The sequence below is a fragment of the Cornus florida genome, unplaced genomic scaffold (genome assembly GCF_030987335.1).
Source record: "Cornus florida cultivar Cherokee Brave unplaced genomic scaffold, ASM3098733v1 CherokeeBrave_3.0.0_Hap2_Chr02, whole genome shotgun sequence".
In the NCBI taxonomy this organism is placed as follows: Eukaryota; Viridiplantae; Streptophyta; class Magnoliopsida; order Cornales; family Cornaceae; genus Cornus; species Cornus florida.
Window position 1 is genome coordinate 54,867,832 of NW_026775572.1, and position 25,646 is coordinate 54,893,477.

A 25,646-nucleotide genomic window follows, 5' to 3' on the forward strand; every position below is an offset into this window, starting at 1 on the left:
GCTATTCCATTCTCTCTCTTCTCTCTCCTGCTATAGGTATAATTTTCAGTCACAACCAAGATTGACGAAACCCTAATTAAAATTAATCTTTACTCTAAACAAGTTTTAATTCAAGAAACCCCAATTAATGGACTGATTCATTAATTTTCATGATACATCCAAAGATCTCATGTATGTATTTAGTAGAAGTGGAAATTTTAAAGAATGTGAGTCAAGACAGAGATGGTGAGGGGTTTCTAGACTTGAAGTATCTTGGAGTTATGGAATGTAAGGGGATAGAACATTTATTTGGCATGAGTTGTTATTAAATCTCCAGATTTATACCCTAGATATAAGACACATATTTGAACTATGCAAAACAGATAAATTACAAATCCAACACAATCAATCAATGTGGACAATATTATGAGATCCAAATTTCATAATCTAACATGGTAGCTTATAGTTAACTTACAAAATTCCTCTTAGCTTTCTCATGTGCCCATCCACCTTGTTCCTTAAAATGTGTGTCCTTGTACAAACGAATAGCAGGATCCTCTTCCCTTTCACCGTCCCCATCTTCTTGGCTCTGCCTTTCTTTGAGTTTGACCTATAGTACAAAGTAATAGTGACTATTAGACAAATATATGGTTTAGAACGTAGAATATAAAATAAAAAATTTATAATTATTGTTTCGTATATTACGCACATAATCATCGTAACGTCTGACGAAGGACATTGATCCAGAATAATGTGGAACCTCATTCTTGGAACGATTTTCTTTGTTTTTTGCACTTATTTCCTAAGTAGTAATTCAAACAATATTACAAGTTAGGAAACCTAAATAACTAGTGAATGAAGTTATTATATTAAATAGTAAAAACAAGTAGTTAAGAAATTGAACCTGAAATTTAGGTGACATCCACGTATCACACAATTTTTCCCAAACAGCATTACCAATACCATTGTAAGGATGGCGGCGTGCATTCTCAATCGGAAGATGCTCTTCAAAATGACACTTCAATTTATATCTATATTTCCTCAATGCGCTGGAAATTCCCATATTTACTCGCTTAAAATCAATGTCATTTGCGTATGCATCCACTCCAAAGACCTCCTTTATAATGTAAAATTAAAGTAAGCTATAATTTGTAACCAATTGGACCAGTAATCTCTGATTTTTTTTTAACCAAAACAAGCATTAAATGATGGTTATCATTACCTTCAAATGGTCATAGCAGACCTCTTTCTCAAAATCTGGAACATCCCTCCACGTTTTATACTTTAGTAGGGCTTCGGTATCTCGTGTATTAATGCCAACCTCAGCCGTCCATAATTTGTTATTTAAACCAACAGGTTTAATATAACCCTCTCCAAACTCAACTGGAACTGGCCAATTGTTTTCATTAATTTTGTGCAAGGCTTCATTTTTTGCTCTTCCACGCCCTTTTCGTATCGGACCTGAAAAAAAAATTTATCATCTTAATTAAAGCGTAGGCATTTTACAAAAGAACTTATGGTTAATCAATGATGAAGCATAATTACCTCCACTTGGTTGTGGCCCTGTCTGCTCATTACTACCATCACCTTCCATTCTTTCATTTGTTGAATTCCTATCTTCACCTAATCCACTTGGTTGTGTAGGAGGTGAACTTGTAGATGGTTGCTCAGTTTCAGCCCTGCAGGACCTTAAAACTCTACGCATCGGTTCCTCGGAGGTGTCCATAATTTAGTTTACAAGCTGATATGAAGAATCAAGTGAAATTAAATCAAAATAAACAAGCATATGCAAAATATATTCTGAGTCATCATTTCATATTTACATAATTCCATTGAATAAAAAATTCAATAATTAGAGGCAATATAACTGAATAGATCACATTAAATATAATCATAAACCCAAAAAAAAAAAGTAAATGCTCAAATATAACAATTAATTTAGTCAACCAAATCAAAGCTGCAAATTAATGAAGCACATAAACAATACTTAAAGAGAAATTTAAACAAAAAGTAACTCAAAAGATAAAGCTCGGTAATATAATTCAGCTGGTCACTTAAAGTATTAATCATAAAACAATAAAATGAGGTACATGCTCAAGAATAAAAAGCTTCACATGTCATCCATATCAGTATCATCTTCAGACATTAATTCTGGTTCCTCATCTGAACTATATTGAATGTCAAGAGCTTCATCATTCTCAACATCCCAAAAGTCATCATTAATGGCTGCTTCACCCCTACATTTTTGAATCATTTCAGCATCAAGAGTTTCACCCTCCAAATCGTCCCTGTTCAAAGGGAATGGATCCATGTCCAAGTCCGCTTCAACAACTCCATCCACGATGCTTGGTTCGCTCTCTTGGTATGCTGTAGTGTTGAGCATTTCATCATATACTCCTGTTTCACCCTCTTTTTCAGGTACATCAAACGAGCTTCTACTTGTTATATCTTGAACTACCTCCCACGTCCCTTGTAATTTATTGTCTTTGACATAGAAGCATTGCAATGCTTGATTTGCTAACACAAACGGCTGATTTTTGTACGCTCTACTGGCTACATTTACACTTGTGAAATAGGTATCTTTATGTACACCGGTACCAATCCTAACGTCGAACCAATCACATTTGAAAAGAAAAATTTTTCTACCCAGAGGATATCTTAACTCAATGATATCTGTTAGGGCACCATAGTAATCTTGGTCTTCTCCTTTCACTAACACGCCACTATTCTGTGTTCGTCGATTTTGCTCCCTTTCCTTAGTATGGAACCTAATCCCATTTACAATACACGCGGAATATCGACTTACTAGACATTGAGGTCCACACGCTAATGAATACAGATCATCACAAGTTGTTTCCTTTTGATGATGACGCATTTCCTTTATCTATTAAAAGAAGTGTAGTGTTAAATAAATGAATGACAGTTCATTTTAATTAAATTAACGAATTTTATTTAATTAAGTACAATAGGTGCATAATGGACTTACTTTTGTTTCGAACCACCTCGAATATTCTTTAGCATGTCTTTGAGAAACATTGCGCGGATTTTCTCTCTCAAGTTCTACCTTGTGTTTTCTAAACAATTACATTATGTTAATGATACAATTGTATACATGTATTAAGAAATACACTATATATTCATAGAAACTGACAAGATATGACATGCAATGAGTTACTTACTCTTCATATGACAAAACATCTTCACAATTCTGTAAAACGTACAATCGGGCCATCTCTATGTCCGCACGGGGCAATATGTCCAAACTTTGTGCTCCTATCGGTCGAACCACTTGCTTTAGATCATAAAATGTGGACCAATTATTGTTGTAGTTCCCCTCACTATTTCTTTCTTCTCTATTGAACCTTGTCTCAATCCCTCCAAGAAATTTTGAACAAAATGTGAGGCACTCATCGTCCACGTAAGCTTCCGCAATGGACCCTTCCGGACGTGCTTTGTTGCGGACGTACAATTTGAGAGTATGCAAAAATCTACATAACCGTTAATCAAACCAATAATATTTAATAACAAACTAATAAAACTTGTTAAAAAAAAATGTTGGTTTACTAAAAATATACAGCACCTTTCAATCGGGTACATCCATCGATATTGTGCAGGGCCTGCGATGATGGCTTCACGCGGCAAATGCAGAGCCAAGTGCACCATAATGTCAAAAAATGACGGAGGAAATATCATCTCTAACTTACTTAGTATAACAGCAATGTCCCTTTCCATTGCCTCTAAGACATCCACTTTGACAGTTCGACAACACAATTCCTTGAAGAATAAACCAAGCTCAGCTATTGTGTTACAAATATCTGAATTTAAGAATCCTCGTATAGCAATAGGGAGGAGACGTTGTAAGAGAACGTGTGAATCATGACTTTTCAATCCAGATATCTTACAATTATTAACATTCACACACCGACTTATGTTCGATGCATAGCCATCTGGAAACTTAACTGATTTTAGCCATTCACATAGTTGTCTTTTATTATTCTTTGACAATGTGTAGCGCGCTTGTGGCATCTCAAATTTTTCACCATTACGTCTCAGGTGGAGTTCTTTTCTAATCCCCATTGCTTCTAAATCCAACCGACTTTTGAATGTGTCCTTAGTTTTCCCTTCAATGTCCAATAATGTCCCCAACACACTATCGCATATATTTTTCTCTATATGCATAACATCCAGGTTGTGCCGCAACAAAATGGTCTTCCAGTAAGGTAGTTCAAAGAAAATACTCTTCTTCGTCCAGTTAAGTTCAAATTCCTCACGAGTTCGCTTCTTTTTATTTGGCCCCTTTCCGAAACTAACCTCGGGTATGAGGTTAAGTTGTTCTAGAATATCATCACCCGTCAACTGCTTTGGTGGCCCTTTGTCTTCACTTTTGCCATTAAATTGCTTGTGATGGTTTCTGAAAATGTGATCTAACGATAAAAACATACGACTTCCCAAGTAGCATATCTTACGTCCGTGTTTCAAAAAACAAGAACATGTTTCTTTGTTACAAATCGGACATGCTAGATAACCCTTTGTCATCCATCCAGATACCATCGCATAGGCGGGAAAATCACTAATGGTCCAAATCATTGCCGCATGCATTTTAAAGTTACATTTACTGTACGCGTCATATGTCATCACACCATCCCGCCACAATTCTTTTAACTCTTCAACCAAAGGTTGCATGTACACATCAATATCATTACCAGGCGATGTTGGACCAGGAATAAGCAACGACATAAATATATATGGCTCCTTCATACATATCCAAGGTGGCAAATTGTAAGGCACAATCATCACAGGCCACATACTATACGCATTGCTCATATTTCCAAATGGATTGAATCCATCAGTTGCTAATCCAACACGAACATTACGAGGATCAGCAGCAAACCAACTATGCTTACTATCAAAATCTTCCCAAGCTTTTGAATCAGCTGGATGTCTTAACTCATTTGTCTCCTTCACACGTTTCTCCTTATGCCACCGCATATCTAAGGCTGTATCCTTTGACATAAACAACCGTTGAAGTCTTGATTTCAATGGGAAGTGCCGGAGAACCTTTTGAGGGATTTTCTTACCCTTACCTTCGTGAGGTTTATACCTCGATTCACCACATTGTGGACAATTTTCTTTACTTGCGTTTTCCCTCCAAAATAGAACACAATCATGTTTACATGCATGTATACAATCATATCCGAGACCCAAGTCTCGTAACAAGCTTTTAGTCTCGTAATGAGACTTTGGTAACACATTATTATCGGGAAGCATATCCTTAAATGCATCAAGCATCATGTCAAATGATTTGTTGCTCATTCGGCTTGTAACCTTCACATGGAACAACTTTAATATCGCTGACAACTTAGAGTATTTTTCACAACCTGGCCACAATTCACATTGTGCATCATTTAACAATCTATCAAAGCTTCCTCCTCCAACATCAACTTCAGGCGAATCTTCTTGTTGTGGTGCATTAGTGAAGTTTCCCATTTGTATGTTATCCAACAATTCAAACACATTATCTACATTTCCATCTTCATCGTGGACATTTTCCCTACTGACATTAGCATCAATATTAACATTATTGTTGCTTTGACGAGCCTCCCCGTGATATATCCAATTGGTATACCCCTTGTCCATCCCATTTCTCAAGAGATGCTGCTTAACTTCTTCAATTTGATGATAAGTCCTATTTTTGCAACGACGACATGGACATCGGGACCTACCGTCTACTTCTGCATGACGCCTAGCCACATCAATGAAGTCATGTATGCCATCAAAATACTTTACACTTCCCCTAGTGTGATGATGAATCCAAGACTTATCCATGTAACTGCTTAAATGTACACAAAAAAAATAAAAAAAATAAAAAAAATAGAAAAAAAAGAACATATATCCATCAAGAGTTAATAAAGGATATATATATATATATATATATATGTGTGTGTGTGTGTGTGTGTGTGTATGTATATAAGTGTGTGGAGCCCATCATGGAAGGAACAATGAATGAGTGTAAGAACCGTCTTATCATTTCTTTAAAAAAGAACCAAAAAAAAAAAAAAAAAGAGTGAAATACAGTTAAAGAAAATTGAAAGACATAGTAATTAAGAAATGGAGTTTCTTCATACTCTGTTGGTTCACTGCCATGGTCACATGGCATTAGTATTATAGACACTGGTAGGTATAATTTCCTAGATCTATCTTCTGACCCAATGAAAAGAGGATGATAGAGGAAGATTTAGATGCACTTTAGATGTTTCAGGTGTATGCAGGTTGTATAGACATAGATGTCTTTCTGGATATTCATGAAATTGGGGAACCCTTAACTCTAATTAGAGATGAGGGTGTTAAAGAAATGGAGGTGTAGATCTTGGAAGTTGTGTAGATGATAAGGGTTTCCAGAATGGGAGCGCACATAATAGAATTTCCCTGCAATTCTATTGGTTTTTTTGGTAATTGAAATTTGTTAAAGTATTTTTTCGCTGTATTTTTATTTTTATTTGGTTAACTGTTTCATTATTAATTTGAGTTCATGTAATGATGGTATTGGATAACATTAGATGGATATAAAATGAGTGATGGAATGGAGATTTAAATCTTTATTCAATATGAATATATGATTGATTCTATTCTAGGTTGTATAACAGTGGAAAAGAGTAATCATGTCATTTTTTGTTTTGTTTTTACTTCTTCAGTTTCAATGACATCTTCTCTGGCAACCTCTCCTAATATTTCTGAGAAATTAATGGTCATTTGAAGGCTTGGGATGAAAAGAATGTGGAGTAACTCCATCACATAAATGTTTCCTTCCTTTCCTTGTCGGCATGCCAAACTTGTAAATTTTGATTCTACTTATTCCCCATTAAATATTTAGTCTTATTTATATTGTATCTTATTTGGAGGCTTGAGAAGGGATTCATCAGCTCCAAATATTCAAATTTGGGGCAGTAGTTAGCAAATTGTTTATAGCCTTCTCACCATGGCTTTGGGTAAGTCTTAAGATAATTAATTTCTAATTTGTTTATGGTATACTATAGACAAATACGGTTTTGGTTTACTGTAGTCAGTCTAATTTGTTTAATTCAAAACTTGTTAAACAAGGGGCGAAAAAGACTTCTACCATTGCACTACAAACTGACTTAAAAGCTTCTACAACATTGCAAGATTACAATTCAAACAATGGAAAAAATCTGGAGTAAATAGGAGAAGAGCAGAAGCAAAAAAAAAAAAATAATAATAATAATATAAAGGACAGCAACTTCTTATTCTTCTGCAAACGCTAGCCCGGTCCAATTTAGTTTTATCTCTCCCTGTTTAAGCTATGTTTTTCTTCCTATCTCCCTGCTCAATCTCTTGAACTAGGCACATCGTCAAAATCAGAAAATATGGTTGTTGAAACAGAGTTTGTTGAAAATTTGTAGTGATAAATCCTATTTAAACTCCATTAATCCAACCATAAAATCAGAAAGAAAGAAAAAAAAATTAATAGCTCAGTTAAAATTTGGTGAAACATGACCAAGAAATCTGAAACTTAAAAGCTCTTGGGTTGATCAAAGCTGGCCCAAGTTTTTAAAAATTCAGTTTTCAAATTTGGTCCAAATGTGAATGACTAATTTAAGCCAAAGATAAAATTGGCTTTTGAATTCCAAAATAAAACCCTTTGTGACGGGTAATCTACATAATGTTATTAATCATTGCAACGAAAAAATAAATTATCTTTCTGCGAATTGTAATTAAACAATCAACCATATAACGAAATTTTCAAAATAAAAATCCAATTCTGCCAGCCACGAAAACAAACTTGAAGATCAAATCATTTGTTTTTCCTTTATTTCAATTTCTCATTTTCAAACTGTGGGGGCATGAGCAATAAAACTTTTAAGCTCAATCACTTTCTCTGTTTTTGCTTTCCCAATCTCAATGTAAGAACAAACAGAAAGCCTATTTCAACTATATCTCAAGAAATATATAAGGAACACATAACAAAATATATAAGGAACACATCACAGAATATATAAGGGTTTAGATTACCTCCTGATTCTGATAGCTGGCCTCCTCCAAGCCCGAGATTCTCTTCGAAACACCAAAGAATCACTTCTGCAAACCTGATCATCACAAGGAAAGAAGTCATCAAACAAAAGATAGAGCAAGGATAGAAGCAACATGGAACACTTAACACTAGTCTGGTGTTTCGCAGTCTGACTCAAAAATTTGAGTCATTAGGTGGTGCTAATAATACATAACTCATTTATACCCATTAATATAATATGGAACACTTAACACTAGTCTACCACATTTGCAAGACATTAACAACTTTAAATGCTAAGACTTCAGACAAACACTATTACAATGTTATAGTAAATATTTATTTTTTAATTTGACAAAAAGATTACACACCTATTTATCTTCACGGTCTAGATTAAAGTCCCCAAATGGACACATTGATGTGTAAGTGTATTTTTCTTCTCAATAAAATAAATGTTATATAACAGAATATTCAATGGTGTTCACAATCTAATACAGGGTAATTTTTTTTTTTTTTTTTTTTTTTTTTTGGGGCAAGGTAAATAGAATTGAATTAAAAAGATGGGAACTACTATACAACCATTTAATGACTTCCATTGTGTTGACGATGCCACATTTCCTTGGGGGGGTTGGGTTAGATGAGGAAACTTGGGTGAGTATTGGTCAAAACCACTAGGACTAAAAAGGCTCAAACCCATTACAGCTGGATGTTCACATCCCAAATAATTTTATTATTATATTCATGTATATAACACATGCAATTGCCGACTGCCGACACACCACTGTGTATCCTTACGCTTAAATATATATTTTTGATGTGTTTGGGAGTATAAGATTGAAGTTTTGGAATTAAAATTAATAAAATTAGAGAAAAGTAATAAAAAAATTTAATCAAATATTTTTTTTCAATTTTATCAATTTCATACTTCCAACCACAGCCAACATTAAGTTCAAATTCTAAATACTTAAAAAGAAAAAGAAAAAAACAAAATCATCAACTAAGAAAAAGAGAGAAAAAAAAAAATAGATATGTGCCGTCATTCAGCTTACTCTCTCAGTGAAAGTATGTAAAATCAAAGAAGAAATTTGACAATCAAAGAAGAATTAAAATAGATAATATCATGGTTTTCCAATTTCACATATCTTAATCCTATATTCCTCCGAGCCCTTTATCTAATCCTTATCCTAAACTAGTACTAGTATAAAATTGAGCAATAAGTGGAATGGGTCATATAAGCCATTTACAAAAAAAAAACCTACTGGACTCAAAATTCAAGAATAATAGCAACATATTAATAAAATGTTATCATGTGGATTGTCATACATTTTAATTTCTTATTGAATTCAAATGAAATGATTTTGAACATATAAAATTGGGTGTTAATACTATTATAATTTGCAATTGCAATATCAGTTACATTAATAATTATAATTACAGTATTATAGAGTCGGACAAATATCAATATAAATATCAGTATTATAGATTCGGACAAATATCAATTGTGGTCTTGGTTTTGGGTTGTTTATGATCGATAGCAAATAACATATCATCACACTTCCAATAGAAATTTGAAATGATATATATATATTGAAATGATATATATATATATATATATATATATATATATATATATATATATATATATATGTATGTATCATCTTAAATTCTCATTAAAGTAGCTACAAATTTTTTATAAAACATAAACAAGCCTAATGAATATATCAATTCACACCACCCTAGTAATGATATATATGATGCTGACGATAGCTTACAAGTGTGAATAAAAAAATTGATGCTTATGTTCCGATTGGGCAGCAGTCAGTCTACTTGGTTTGGTGGGTAGAAATGGGTGAAGGTGGTTGGGCAATGCCACTAAAACAACAATTTTCTTCTATGAGGTGTAAATCAGACTCAAACCCTTGTGCCAAAACTATAATTGCCATTCCTTTTAGTACAATTTTTTTTAAAACTACTCCTAATTAATTATTAAACACAATTTCAAGTCTACTTCTTTGAAACTATCATGGTTTCCTAGTAATAACACCAAATCCCAAATGGCAATTAAGGAAATCCAATTTCCTAGCTCATGTTGAATAGTGTGGCATAGTTGCAAATCTCTCTTGACGAAAGAAAAATCTAAATCTTCATGCACCATCTTTGTCAAAGTGTTAGCTGTAATTAATGGAATAAAGAAAGACTAGCTATGGCTGCTTCTTCTTGAAGGTTGAGGTCTGTATAGAAGACAAATAGGGGCACCATTTATAGGTGAACTCAGTGCAACCGTAGTTTGGCTCTTCTGCTAGCTTCAAGAAATCACCAGAATCTTGTTTGGTTTTTTTTATCGATCGCGTCGTGGTAGAGATGGAGGAGAGTCTTCCTCCAGGGTTCAGATTTCACCCAACGGATGAAGAACTCGTCACCTATTATCTAACTCATAAGGTTTCTGATTTTACTTTCACGTCCAAAGCTATTGCAGATGTTGATCTTAATAAGTGCGAGCCTTGGGACCTCCCAGGTAGTTTTTAGATTCATGTTTTTCCTTTTCATTTTCATTTCATCTCTCAAGTTTCTATTGTTTTCTAATTCTTGTGTGTGTTTGTGTTTGTGTTTGTGTGTTTGGGTTTGGGTTGTCAATAATTTTTATTTTTTCTTTGAAGTTCTTTTATGCTAAACAAAATTCACAACTTTCATTGTAATTTCCATTATTATTGTTAGTTGGTTTTTATTTTCTTTCTAATAACATAAATTAATCTCAAGCAAAATAAAAACTCTTGCTAGGGTTATTAAAAAGCTGAAAGGGGGTGAAACAAGCTATTAAGATTTGGAATATAACCAAGTTTGGTTCAGTTTTTGAGAGGTTAATTACTGCTAAGAAGGATCTTGAGGATTGTCAGAGAGATTTATTTCAGTTTCCTTCTAATGATAATCTTATTCAGAAAAAGGATGACGCTTGAAGAGAATATGAAATTGCTCAGTCCAATGAGGAGCTTTTGCTTTTTTAGAAGGCTAGAGTAAGTTGGATTAAAGACCAAGATCAATGTTCAAAGTTTTTTTATCAGCAGATTAAGGCTCGGAGAGTGAAAAATAACATTACTAAACTTCAGGATGATGTTGGTAATTTGATTCATAATGATATTGGTATTCGAAATAAGATTTTAAATTACTATACTGAAATGTTCTCATCTAAAGGCCAGTATAGTATTCCAGCGGCAGAGTATGTTAGGAATGTTCTTACTCCTGAGGAAGCAGGGTATCTTGAGAGACCTATTACAGGGGAGGAAATCAAGACCACTATATTTTCAATGGGAGCTGATAAAACTCTTGGCCCTGATGGCTTTCCTATGAAATTCTTTAAGGTTTATTGGGATATTGTTGGGGAGGATGTTACTAATGCAGTGTTGCATTTTTTTGTTCATTCTTCTTTGGATAAGGGGCTTAATAATACTTTTATTACTTTGATTCCAAAAGGTAAAGATGTTGTCAAGGTAGGGGAGTTCAGACCAATCTCACTTTGCAATTCTTTGTACAAGGTGATTACTAAAATTCTTGCCTTAAGATTGGGGACTGTTTTGGATCAGTTGGTAAGGAAAGAACATAATGCTTTTATAAGTGGAAGGAAAATTCAAGATAATATTATCATTGCAAATGAATTATTGAGAGGTTTTGGAGCCAAGTCTACTAAGCCTATTTTAGTCTGGAAGGTGGACCACTGAAAGGCTTATGACTCTATTCAATGGAACTTTTTGTTTCACATTCTTCAATTATTTAGGTTTGGCAGCAAATGGATAGGTTGGATTCAGGGATGTATTACCACAGCTTGGTTTTCATTGTTAATTAATGGTAGTCTTTATGGTTTTTTCAAATCATCTAGAGGAATTAGGCAAGGCTGCCCCCTATCTCCCCTCTTATTTACCTTGGTGACAGATTACCTTTCAGGTATGTTCCAAAATGAATGTGATGCAGGACATCTGGTGGTTTCTGAAGCAACTCGAAGGGCACAGGTTGGGGTTACTCACTAGTTTTTTGCAGATGACCTTCTTGTAGTAGGGAGGGCAACATGGCCTCAGTTTTGACTTTAAGGAGAATGATGAGACACTTTGATTCAGTTTCTGGTTTGGCTATTAATGGAGATAAGTCTAAGATTTTTTTTACTAGATCGATGAGAAAAAAGTCCATGATACTTCGAATTCTTGGATGCAAACAAGGAAATCTTCCTTTCACTTATTTAGGTGTTTCGATTTCTAATAAAGGCCTAAAAAGATTGGATTGTAAACCTTTGATTGAAAAGGTTGAAGCAGCTACCATAAGATGGGCTAGTATGAATTTATCTATAGCTGGGAGAGTTGAATTGATTAGAGCTGTTATTACTCCTATGGTATTGTATTGGACCTCTGTTTATTCTCTTCCAGCTGCTGTTGTTAACATTATAGAGAGAAGAATGCAAAATTTTGTTTGGGGTTATAGTTCTCAATCTTATAAGCTCCATGGTTTGTGTTAGAAAAAGCTATCTACTCCAAAATCTGAAGGTGGTTTGGGCATACGAAAGTTGATTGACATTGACAAAGCTGCTAAATGTGTTTTAGCTTGGGAATTTTTACTTTCAAAGGATAGATTGTGCATGGCTTGGTATAAACAGATGAATTTGAAGAAGTCTACTTATTGGTCTGTTGTCAATCAAAACATAATGCAATCTAAACCAGGAAAACAAGAGTTAAAAGTAAAAATCAGCTAGATGGTCCCACCAACAAGCATAATCATAAAAGAGTAAAAAAAAAAAATTAACAAAAACAGATAGAGAATAGAATGCTTGGGTGAGAAACTAAGGCAGTTGGGTGTGACCTTAGATGGTGAGACACACTTGTTTAACATTGTCATCCAAGAAGCAGGATTAGGTGTTTCAGTTTTGACATCTGAAATGGAAATTTGGTTTTTTTTTTTTTGTTTTTATTTTTTTATTTTTTTTTTATATGTTTCAAATTTTGAATAATACAATCATATAATTCCAAAGGTGCTCAAACCTCAAAATCAAGACAATGATATATGCATCTACATGGTTAGAAATGATGTATTACCATAAATTTCAAAGAGAATACTCATCATTATCAAAACTTTCAATAATTAGGTCAATTAATTGAAGTACTAAGTAAAGGTTAGGTCTAAATTCTCTACCATATACTTCCAAGCACCTACAGCTTGCATTCCACTCAGTTGCTATTCCAGCCAGTTGCTAATAAGTAGTTTCGATGGACCAACCAACAATAGCTAAAGACATGAAAATTACACTTTGATTACCTTTGTATTAATTTAAGTCAATGTATTTGGCATCTTCAATGTCTCTGTTGACCTTTTTTTGACTGAGGATTGTGTCTTATGAACACTTGTTTATATATATACACATGATTTATTTTGTTATATATACGAACCTCTTATTTAGAGAGTATTTAGCACGTACAGTGCATCAAAACAGTATCATTTCAATCATCAACGAGAAAAGCCAACAAAAGACATTTTCTTCAAAGCTATAAATAAATGTTTTTTTAAAAAAATTAATTGTTATAGTGGAGTAGTATAAAGCAAAGGGAAATTAGCAATTAATTATTAAAGGTGAAATTAAAGGGTGTGTGTGTATAATTGTGTCTTTGTTTTAGAAATAGAAAGAATAACCACCAAGGGATAGAATTATGGGCTGCTGTAACCTAACTTACAATCATTGTCATGAAAAGGTAAATAATTATTAACTGGTTTAGCCCAAAAACAGTGCAATAGAAAGTTTTGCATACTTAAGTTTTTGCCTAGTAGTTTGTAAATTTAATTAGGACAATCCAGCTCTCAGTTTGTAGTAGATATGATTAGTATGTCATCTTCTCCGATGCCAAATAGCTTGAAATCATAATGGAAATTATTAAGAAAAGTAATGAGGAAAGTTGTTGGGAAGAATCCAATGGCTAGGTCCATTATTTTAATCCAAAGTGCGAAGAGTATAATCCATTTTCTATGGATTTGCAGGCCACATACATCTAAATTAATAAAAAACTTCCCCAAAAAATAAATAAATGCATTGGTAATTTGGTATATATACATTATATATATTATTTGATTAGATACTCCAAAAAGAATTGACACACCAATTTGATATCAATATATTTGACTAGTATGCATTGGTAGTTTTGCAAACTTGAAATACACTTTGTAATCCAATCAGATATCAATATATTTGATTTCAGCCATATAATTTTTTTTTTTTTTTAATGGAGTTTGGAAGTACCATTGAGACATATATATATATATATATATATATATATATATATATATATATATATATATATATTAATTTTAAAGAAGTTTGATGTGAAAAGTTCATTAATGGCATGTAGAGTTGGGACCAACATATTTATAAGCATCAGCTAATTCCTACCAATTTGAAGGTTTGGCAGACATTTATCAGTTTTAGCTACTCTTTACCAGTCTAAAGGTTTGGAAGATTTCAGGAGAACAAATTAAAATCAATGGCTATTAAGATTAATACATTTGGGCACTATATTGGCCGAAGACAGAAATAAAAATTTCAAACTACTATATGGTTACATTACCATAAAATAGTTTGACATTATTGTGAGTTATTTTTATTTTTATTTTTATAAAATAAAAATAAAAAATTATATGGTGCTACCTAGCTAGATTCACCTACAGGTTGAACCTAAAATGAAGATGGAGACTTTATCGATCCTCAAAAATATTCAAGTGTCTGACTCGTGAACTCAACCTTAATGTATTTAAGCTTTTATTCTGTTCATGGTTTAGGTAAACAAAACATTTTCATTTTAACTAACAATGAAAGATAGGTGAAGAGATTGAGGTCAACCTTAGGAGTTAAAGTATGAAAATTGGTATTAGATGGGGGGTTAATAAGGTATGGTGTCTAGGTCAACATAGGAGCATCATGACTAAGTATTAAAGGGAATAAAAAAGGTTCCCCCATTGAACTCGGAGCATCTTTCTTAGTAAGATTTAAGAGACAAGGTGGATGGAACATCATTGGAGATAGTCTAGATCTGATTAAATACGTTGACAGTAACTTGGAAGAAATTAACAATAAACTTATTTAAACTGTTGAAAAAATGAAATTGCAGCTTCCTAAACAACTGAATCTAAATAAAGACCTAAATTATCATGAAAATTTGCAGCCAAATCAACCAGATCACACCATTCAAAAAGTATGTAACAATAAAACATAAGAACAAACAGAAAATCTATTTCAACTATATCTCAAGAAATATATAAGGAACACATAACAGAATATATAAGGAACACATAACAGAATATATAAGGGTTTATAAAGTTCCATCACAATAGTACCTCCTGATTTTGATAGTCTCCACCAAGCCCGAGATTCTCTTCGAAACAACAATGAATCGCTTCTGCAAACCTGTATTTCCCACAGCGATTCAGCCTCAGACCACAAGCCGACTCCAGATTTGGTGAAGATTGAATCTTGTGATTCGGTGAAGATTGAAGCCCAAAGAATGTTTGATTAAGAACCTCTGTCTTCTGCAACGGTGGAAGAGGGTGGAAGAGCCTCCGTCTTCTGCAACGATGGAAAAGGGTGGAAGAGGATGGAAGACGGTAGAAGAGGATAGAAGACGGTGGAAGAGGCGTGATGGCTTGAGCGTTCAGAACTGAAGACTAGGTATACAAATGTAATGAGATATATGATTAAACGACGTAGTTTATGCCCCTTTTGAGTATTTTATAAAATAAAATTATTTTATATATTATATTTTTGTAGCGCCAAACAAAAAATGAAGTGCCAAATGTTACCGCGCTATTTTTTGTGGAATTGGGGACGGGCTAGTTTAGGTTTTAGGGACAATCTTTAGAGTGTGCCAAAAAATAAAGTTTTAGGGACGGGCTAGTTAAGGTTTTAGGGACAGTTTATGAGATTGTGCCAAAAAATAAGGTTTTAGGGACAGGCAAGTTAGGTTTTAGGGACAGTCCTTGAGACTGTGCCAAAAAATAAGGTTTTAGGGACAGTCCTAAAAAACTGTCCCTAAAACATAGGGTTTTAGGGACAGTTTTTAGGACTGTCCCTAAAGGACTGTTACTAAAACCCATATTTCTTGTAGTGGTGGTCCTGAAAATCGGGTAGCACTCTCTCACTGAAGTCAATGTAATGTACCTGATGGAGTCAAACATACAAATATAAGAATATAACACATGACATCCATAACAAAAGCATATATAAAGGAAATAGAGTACTGGATACATCAAAAGATCAAAACCGATAGACCGACTGCAAATATAATAATGTAGCAGACTAGCAAGATAGATATAGAGCATAAAAAGATAAAGAGACAGGGAGTCTTAGGCAGAGGATGCAGGACTAGCAGGGTGATCTCTGCGGATTTCTGTTAATAAGTCAGCAAGTGCAGCCGTGATCTTTGCATGAAAGGAAGTAATGTCAGCTCTAATGGCAAGCAGGGTATCCTCCAAAACCTGCATTTGTGCTTCAAGTCTAGCTATTTGATCAAGAGCCTCAGATGCAGGTGGAGCAGAAGAATGGGCAGTCTAAGCTTGAGAGGACTCTGCAGGCTCCTGTGTCCAAACATACTTTTGTTTAGTCATGTCCTACAAAAAGGAAAGTGAAACTTGCAATGGGAGTAGTACTAGAATAAAGAATTGAAAGCACAAAATAGAGACATGCATGTCAAATGAGATAGACAAAACAGATAGATGACATGAATCTATGCAAGCGATAGGAGGTGAACATGCTAAGCAGTATAAGTGTGAAATGCATCTAATGTGGAATATCACAGGCATTGGGCATATATAAGATAGAATGACACAAGATAAGATGCATGGAATGTATGTATAAAATCTGTGAAGTTCGATCGATCACAAAAAATATGAGATCGATCTCAAAACTTCGATCGATCTGAGAAACTGAAAAACTGAGTTCGATCGATCTCTCAAGATCGATCTGAGAAATAAGTTCGATCGATCGAACTGTGCAAAGATGAAAATCGAAAGGTCACAGAGCTGTGACGTGGGTGGCATGGGGCCTTCACGAACAGTGTCGTGGGCCCATCAACACAACATATAATCAATCCTATTCACTTAACAAAGCCCATACTCCCATAGATCGAATCAAAACTCAAAAAAATACAAAACATAGAAACATATATATACACATATTTATATAGTGCCTTAAGCTTCATCAATGGTGGATTTCATCAACAATATATCATGGATCTAGCATGTAAAGTACGAATACATAAAATAGAAGCTTAAATCACAAAGTGGATCTCGGATCTCACCTAAAATATGAGAGAAGTGGATGAGATATGAAGGGGGTGATGGAATCCGAGAGAAGAGAGAAGTCAACGCTCACCGGATCTCGCCGGAGATGATGATGAAGATGGGTGCACAATGGCGACGAGAATGAGGGACTGAGGGTTCGAAGGGTTGGATCAATCTAATAAATCGATCTTGAAACCCTCAGGTTCTATTTTTAAAAACTTTTCCCGTTCAGTTCGATCGATCGAACTGAGATTTCTGATCGATCGAACTGTGATGATCTCTCTTCAAAGTCTTTTTGGAATTTTTTGAAATTTTTGAAAAATTAAAAACTAAAATCAAAAATTAAAAATTAAAAATTAAAAATTAAAATTAAAAAATAGAAAATATTTTTGGATTTAAGAATAAAAATAAAATAAAATCTTTTTGGATTTTGAAAAATAAAATAAAATAACATGAAATAAAAATATTTTTGGATTTTTAAAATTAAAAAGTCAAACAAAGTCAAAGATGGTGAGATGAAGAACTGAGATCGATCTGAACAAAATGTTCAATCGATCAGACAGAGAGTAAAAATATACAGGTTTTTGAAGTTGGATCGATCTAAGATCTTCTGATCGATCTGAGAATAAGTTCGAACGATGGGACAGAGAGGTGATTTGGATGCAGGTGGATGTTGGACAAAAAAATTTCTAAGTGTTAGATGTAGGTAGAAGTTCCTAGCAATCACAACATAAAAGTGCATGCAATCCTAACCACAGTTCCTAGCAATGCATGGAACCAAAAAAAAATATCTAGACTTCGCAAGAAATGAAATTTAATATAGAAATGAGGGGGGAATAGGGTTTTAACACCCTACGAATACTTTTGCTAGTTTTTAACGTCTCTAGCAAGACATTGGGCTCTTTTAGCCCGAATCAAAGATCTTGTTATGCATCCCCTCCTTATTGGGGTGATAGATGCTTTGAACTCCACCCAACAAATGGTTCTTTGAAGAACTTGTTGGATTAAGCTCAAAAGAAACTTTTGATCCCTTGTCAATGCAATCATAATCTTTGGGCTTCCATGCCCTTTCAAAGCAAGAATTTGAAACAACACTTTGAGAATGCAAGGTTGAAGATGATCCCTTTGAAGTTTTGGTCTTACACAAAAGATCACTTCCTTGACATTGAAGATCATGACATTTATCTACAACATTAACCTCTCCTTCATATTTGTCAAATGAATTGGGTGTGGGGTTGAAGATATTCAACTTCACCTTCATGTGGCCAAATGAGATCTTCTTTATCCCTGTCCTACAATTAATGTTGGCATTAGCGGTTGCCAAGAAAGGACAGCCAAGGATAACGGGAATTTGGCTTTTAGGATTGGGGATCGGTTCCATGTCAATGACAACGAAATCAACGGGGAAGAAAAATTTGTCAATCTTTATCAAAACATCCTCGATTATACCCCTAGGCTTCTTAATGGATCGGTCGGCAAGTTGTAAAACTACCGACGTCGGTTTCAATTCACCTAGGCCCAATTTGACATAAACCGAGTATGGAAGAAAGTTAACACTTGCTCCTAAGTCAAGAAGCGCCCGATTAATGATATGATCACCAATGATGCATGAAGTGGTAGGTGAACCGGGGTCCTTAAACTTTGGTAAAGTGTTATGTTGCAAAATTGAGCTTACTTGTTCAGTCAAAACCACTTTTCTTGGTACTTGGCTCTTGTTTTTCCGCTTTTGGGTGCACAAGTCTTTCAAGAATTTGGCATAAGACGGAATTTGTTTGATTGCATCCAAAAATGGAAGATTGACTTTCACTTGCCTAAACATTTTAATGATTTCATTGTTTTTGCCTTTTGCTTATCTTTTGGAATGGATCCTTTTAAGGCATCCGAAAATGGAGCTTTTGGCTCAAACACTTTTTCAGCATTTTCTTTTAAAAACTCTTCAACATAAGAATTTTTCAAATCACTTTGTTTTAAATCATTTTTCAACAAAACCTTTTCAAATTCATTTTTCAGCAAATTTTTCCGCAAATCATTTTCAAAATCATTCTTCAAATCATATTTTGAAGCTTTCTCATTCACAAGATCATGTATATGCAATGAAGGAGGAATGGGACGTGAAACGGGACGGGTGACAACCTGAGGTTGCACCGGTTCACTCTCTTCATTGAACATTTCAACTTGATTGTCTACAATCCTACCACTCTGTAAGGTAGTCACCACATTAACGTGCTCAATGGTGTGGCCTTCCGATGAGGAATGGGTTTCCACAACACATTGTTGCTTAGGTGGGGCATTCATAGGCATTTTTCCCTTCTCTCTTGCATTAAGAGTGCTTGCTATTTGCCCTACTTGGGTTTCTAGCTTTGCAATAGATTGAGAGTGGGAATGAAGTAATTATGTGTTTGCCTCAAGAGTGCCCAAAGCATTTAAAACTTTTTCTTCAAAAACGGGACTTCTAGCATTTCCTTGGGAATTAGATTGGTTGGGAAAATGAGAGTTAGCAAATTGATTCCCTTGTGATTAATAAGGTCTATAACCTTGACATCCTTGGTTTTAAAGTGGAGGTGGAATGTACTTCCCTTGAAACCGCCTTGGGAAGGGTTTGAGCCATCTCCTTAGTTTTTCCAAGAAAAGTTCGGATGATTTCTCCAACTTTGATTATAATGAGTACCATAAGGATTGTTCCCTTGGTTCACAAAAGCTGCATTGACTTGTTCATTAGGTTTATTTTGCACTTGTCCGTGAGGACAATGAGAAGTAGAATGAAGAACACTAGAACAAGTCATACATGATTCATTCGATGCACGATGAGAATGGTTAAGAAAGGAAGATACTTGGTTCGCCGAGTTTTGGTTAATCAAAAATTGATCAAACCTTTAAGATAAAGACTTCATTTCGCCGGCTATTTCATTTGAATGGTCGAATTGATGTAAGCCAACACTCTTCCTACCTTGTGAATTTATACCATTCTTGGATGATAATGTTCTAGGCAAAGAATTTTCACTCATGCTCTCATAAAGACGCCACACGTCATCCTCATGCCTATTAATGTAAGAACCACCCATGGAAGCATCAACCATGCCTTTGTAATTGTCCGATGAGCTCTCAAAGAAATATTAAATTAATTGCCATTTGGGCATGTCATGATGTGGACACTTCCTAAGCAATTCATTAAAGCATTCCCATGCCTCATGAAACGTTTCTCCATCCCATGTGTGAATTCTCTAATGGAAGTTCTTATGGCATTGGTCTTAGAAACATGATAGTACTTTTTCAAGAACTCTTGTTGTATTTCTGCCCAAGAAGTGATTGAAAAAGGCCTAAGATTGTTAAACCAATATTTTGCCTTGTCCTTTAAGGTGAACGGAAAATTTTGAGTCTTAAGACCTCTTCCGACATGTCCGTATATTTTACGATGGAACATACTTCTAGAAACTCATCCAAATGCTTGTAAAGTTTTTCACTTGGAAGTCCATGATAGTTATGAAGCATCTGAATAGTTTATGGCTTGATTTCATAGTGATGTGCTCTAAATGGTGGCAATTGAATGTATATGGGTGCATTGTATTCATTAGGCACATAATGATCTCTTAAAGCAAGTGGAGAATTAGCAATTTGGGGTGCAACATGGACACCTTGAATTTGATTTCGTTGAATGATGGGAACTTGGCCTTGTTATTGTTGTGGTTGGTGAATGAATGGCCTAGGTATGTTTAATGGTACTTGAATGTTCTCATCATTCATATTTGGATGGAGGATACCTTGTTGGTCTATGTGACCATGGTCCTCTACATGCTCTTCATTATGGCCTTCCATTGATGTAATGGATTTGGTAGAAACAGGACTTCCTCTTCCCCTAGGATTTCTAACTACGGATTCAAGATGTAAATCAAGAGGGACAAGAGTTGGTCTTAATGATCTACTGTGATACCCCTCGGATCCGAGACAATGGGTTGATCAGGCCCAGGCCCAAACCCGAGGGATATCAGACAATTAATATTTAACGAACACAGATTACAAAACGAATTAAGAAAATAACAAAATAAAAGCGGAAGGAATTCTAGAATAAAATCCTTAACCATATAATGCTTAAAATCCATTAGTCCAAAACCGCTGAAAGTTTAAACAACTCGGGAATCCATCTCTAATGGACCCCTAATAAGAATAACCAAACTGAAATGTCAACTGAAGAAATCCCTATCTAAATCATGAAGAGAGATCCTATGTCATCAGAAGAATGAGTGACCGTCTCTGCTCAGCACGAACAAGCTCCAGCCTGGAACTAACATACACCTAAAAAAATAGGAGTGGGTCAGGCCCACGAACAAGTTATATCCTACTACAATCTAAGCAGGGACTCGATACGCATACATATGCTAACCAACTCAACATTAACTAAATAGTCTGTAGATATATATATATATATATATATATATATATATATATATATATATATATATTCACACTACAAGACTTTCGCTGGACTACAATCCCATCTCAACCTGACTAGTAGGCACCATGCAAAGCGCACCTGAGGTGGGCATGACTACTTAGAAATAGCAGGGTACACATCCAACCATCATAGCCAGCTATGCATCCCAATGCATATACGCTTCCTAACCAACGACTCTGAGACTCAGGCTTATATCGTGGTACCATAAAAATATATTTAAAATCCAATCCTATCCATTCATAAGAAATCCAGTTGGCCATTCAGCTTGTGCAGCTTCTTTGACTCAACATAGATAACAAGTAATCCAGCTAGTCATTCAGCTTGTGCAGCTTTTTTGACTTAGCATAAATATAAGTAAGATTTATTTATAATCCATTCCCTTATTCCAATACAGGTTGGATTTAGTATTTTGAAACTAAACCATTCCTGGTATGTCACCGTCCCATACCAGTGCATACAATCCAATCCATCCAGCAGTTGATAGAATAAATACAAATTATAACTATCAACTAATCCATACAATCCACAATTGATAATAAAACATTAAGTCCAAACATTAATTGTTCCAAATTAAACATGATAAAAAGATTGTCAGTTAATAGGCTTAATCCATACTACTCTATAATGTCTAATAATTGATACAACAGGTCATATATGTAAACCAATTATTTCAAAATAACCATAACAGAATGTAGACGTTCACAGGCTTATTTTTATAACACTAGAACTTAATTTAAAACAAATCATCCATGAGAATTGCTATCATAAAAGTAAGCAATATAAAATCCTTTCTTTCCGGAAACCGTAAACCAACTATGTTCCAAACAAGCATACTATATTATATATATTCACATGCTTATTTTTATGACACTGGGATGGATTTAACTGTAAATTTTTTTACTAAGAATTATTATCCTAAACTTTAAGCAATTCGAAATCCTTCCATCCAGAAAAGTAAATTGATTTACTTAGCTTTTGCTTACTGTTGCATTAAACAAAGTCCCCCTATTTTACATAAATCTTCTCTCAAGGATTTTAATCAAGCTTAGACCACCTCTAAACACCTCAATATAGCTTCTAACAGAAACTGAAAATTCCAAAATCCAAGTTCTGTAGCCCACACAATCGCAGAAAAAACTGAAAAACGCACACCCGAGGGAAGAGCCTAATATACCAAAAGAAGAGCCTGCTCTTCCCATCTTGGAGCCGGCTCTACTAGAAGAAGAACCTGCACCAAGACCCCTAGAGCCAGCTCTACTTAAAAGAAGATCCTGCACTTTGTCCGGAATAGCTTGCTCTATTAAATCTTGAGCCGTCTCTTCTCTGTTCTTCATCTCTTTCACGTCTGGCGTGTTTCTAAAGAACTGTCTTTCTATCCTAGGGTTCTTAGATGTGTAAACTAAGTTTTAAAATGTTCCAAAATCCATTGTATTCATTTTTCAACTTCCAATATCGATTAAAACATGGATTATTGCAAGAAGATTTCAAGAAGAGTAAGTTAAGAAATCAGGAACATCACTGTTTCAAGTAAATTCACCATGCGAGACAGATTAATTTTTAATTGTTCCCAATGTGTTTTAGATCTAACAAAATCTTCATACACCAATTTACATGAATTTAAAACACAAGATACGCAAGGAAGCATTAAAATAAGCAGTACACAACGTTACAACTACAATCAGTTAAAAATCAACAGAGGTACAAAAAATCCAGTTTAATTTTAATCTTTAATGGTTCCCTGGAGTTGTGTTAGACATGCAAACAACACGAGGCAAAGGGAAGGAGTTAGGATTAGAACTTGCCTTTAGGTCTCAGTTTGAAACCTTGTACCGTCGCTTCCTAAATTCTCCGGCGAACTCCGACTACTGGAAACCTTCCTCTGCTCTCTCTCTCTCTCTCTGCCTCCACAGACTTGTTTAGGTTCTAAAAACCCTAGGTAGAACCTTATTATGTATTTTATAGGTTTATACAAAACCTAAATTCAATCCAAACCCTACAATGAATCCTAATCGGCCCATAGAAAACCTAAGTTATACTTTCCATCGGCTACCAATACGTAACTTCAAAACCAACCCTAAGTAATGAACGTATTTTAAAAATTTTTAAAATTATTAAACTTAACTACCTAATTAAACAATTATTATCATAAACAACGTAAAAACATACAATCACATAATTTAATTAAACAAAACAATTAAATAGACAAATAAACAATTAAATAAATTTTAATCAAGTAAAACACAATTAAGTCAACTATCAGGCAAATAAACAACAAACTTAAATATTCACATAAACAAGCAATTTAAAATATTAAAAATGCAATTAAATAATTAACCAAAATACCAGGACTATCCTTTTAAAATTAGGAGTATTACATTCTTCCACCTTAACAAAAGGAATTTCGTCCTTGGAATTCGCTCTTACCTTCTTCTCATAATTCAGGAAACTGCGAGCAAACGACATCCTCCCGTTCCTAAGTAGAATCAGCCTCATTGTGCTGACTGCACTGAACCTGAACCAAAGGGATAACCTTGTTACGAAGGATTTGATCCCAATGGTCAACAATACGACACAGTGACTCCAAATAAGTTGCATCAGGCTGCAACTCAATATCCCCAACATCGATATGCTGATACCGATCCTCATCTCGCAGAAATTTCCGCAACATGGAAACACATTATGCACACGATCCAAATTATCTGGAAGTGCCAACCAATAAGCGACAGCTCCTACAAAGTTGGCTGAAAAATCTTCCAAAAGCCTGACACAAAGCTTGAATCCCTATCTGATATAATAGACAATGGGATACCATGCAACTTTATAATCTCTGAAATGTAAAGACTCGCCAACTGCTCCAAAGTGAAGTCAGTGCGAATAGGCAAGAAGTGAGCTGATTTCGTCAATCTGTCCACGATAACCCAAATAGAATTGTGATCCCTGAAGGAATTTAGCAGCCTTTCCATAAAATCCATAGAAATGCTCTCCCATTTCCACTCCGATATCGGTAGTGGCTGTTGAGCTCCTGGCGGCCTCTGATGATCAATCTTGACCATCTGACAAGTACTACATTGTGAGACAAAAATAGTAATGTCCCTCTTTATACCTGCCCACCAAAACTGCCACTTCATATCCTGATACATCTTATCCCCTCCTGGATGAACAGAAAACTTAGATTGATGAGTCTCAGTCCTCACGTCTTTCCTCAAATCATCTGCAGAAGGTACCACTAAGCGTCCCTTGTACCTCAAGCCTCCGTCAGTCCCAATATAGTAAAATGGAACCTTCCCAAAAGCTATCTCCATAACTTTGTAAATACACTGCTGATCCGTGAGTTGTGCTTGCAAAATGTTGCAAATGTTAGAAGGTGTAACTACCATGCAAGCCATAAAAGCATCCGACAACTCATCCACTGTCTTCAAAGCATTCCACTCAGAAGTGAATAAAGTAGAAAGACTACTAACAGGTCGGCGACTAAGTGCGTCCGCCACCACATTCGCTTTCCCTGGATGGTACTGTATAGAAAAGTGATAGTCTTTTACAAACTCCAACCACCTGTACTGTCTCATATTCAGCTCCCGCTGAGTGAACAAATACTGTAGACTCTTGTGATCGCTGAATAATCCTAAAGGACTCACCCAATAGATAATGCCTCTAAATACGTAAGGCAAAGACTATCGCTGCTAATTCCAAGTTATGTGTTGGATAATTAAGCTAATGAAACTTAAGCTTCCGAGATCCATACGAAATCGGTCGCTCCTCCTGCATCAAAACACATCCAAGAACCTACAACAAAGCATCTGTGTGCACAAGATACTCTATCCCACTCTGTGGGGTAGACAAAAACGGTGCAGAAGTCAATTTAGTCTTCAACTCATCAAAAGCTTTCTGACAATGTTC

The 25,646-nt window shown here is 34.9% G+C and overlaps 1 protein-coding gene across 1 annotated transcript; it reads right to left on the reverse strand.

The window, feature by feature from the left end:
* Positions 1-2,089: 2,089 nt before the first annotated feature.
* On the reverse strand, positions 2,090-5,805 carry LOC132296251 (uncharacterized). The gene is made up of 4 exons (XM_059794463.1): positions 3,560-5,805; positions 3,159-3,467; positions 2,966-3,053; positions 2,090-2,863 (listed from the first exon to the last, which is right to left on the reverse strand). The coding sequence occupies exons 1-4, from the start codon at positions 5,803-5,805 to the stop codon at positions 2,090-2,092; spliced, it is 3,417 nt and encodes a 1,138-aa protein (XP_059650446.1).
* Between the last annotated feature and the right edge of the window lie 19,841 nt (positions 5,806-25,646).

Coding starts and splice junctions, on each gene's coding strand:
- LOC132296251 (XM_059794463.1), bottom strand. CDS start 5,805: ATGGATAAGTCTTGGATTCATCATCACACTAGGGGAAGTGTAAAGTAT. Junction 3,468..3,559: donor TGGATGTACCCGATTGAAAG/GTGCTGTATATT, acceptor ACGGTTATGTAG/ATTTTTGCATACTCTCAAAT. Junction 2,864..2,965: donor CGAGGTGGTTCGAAACAAAA/GTAAGTCCATTA, acceptor TTCTTTTAATAG/ATAAAGGAAATGCGTCATCA.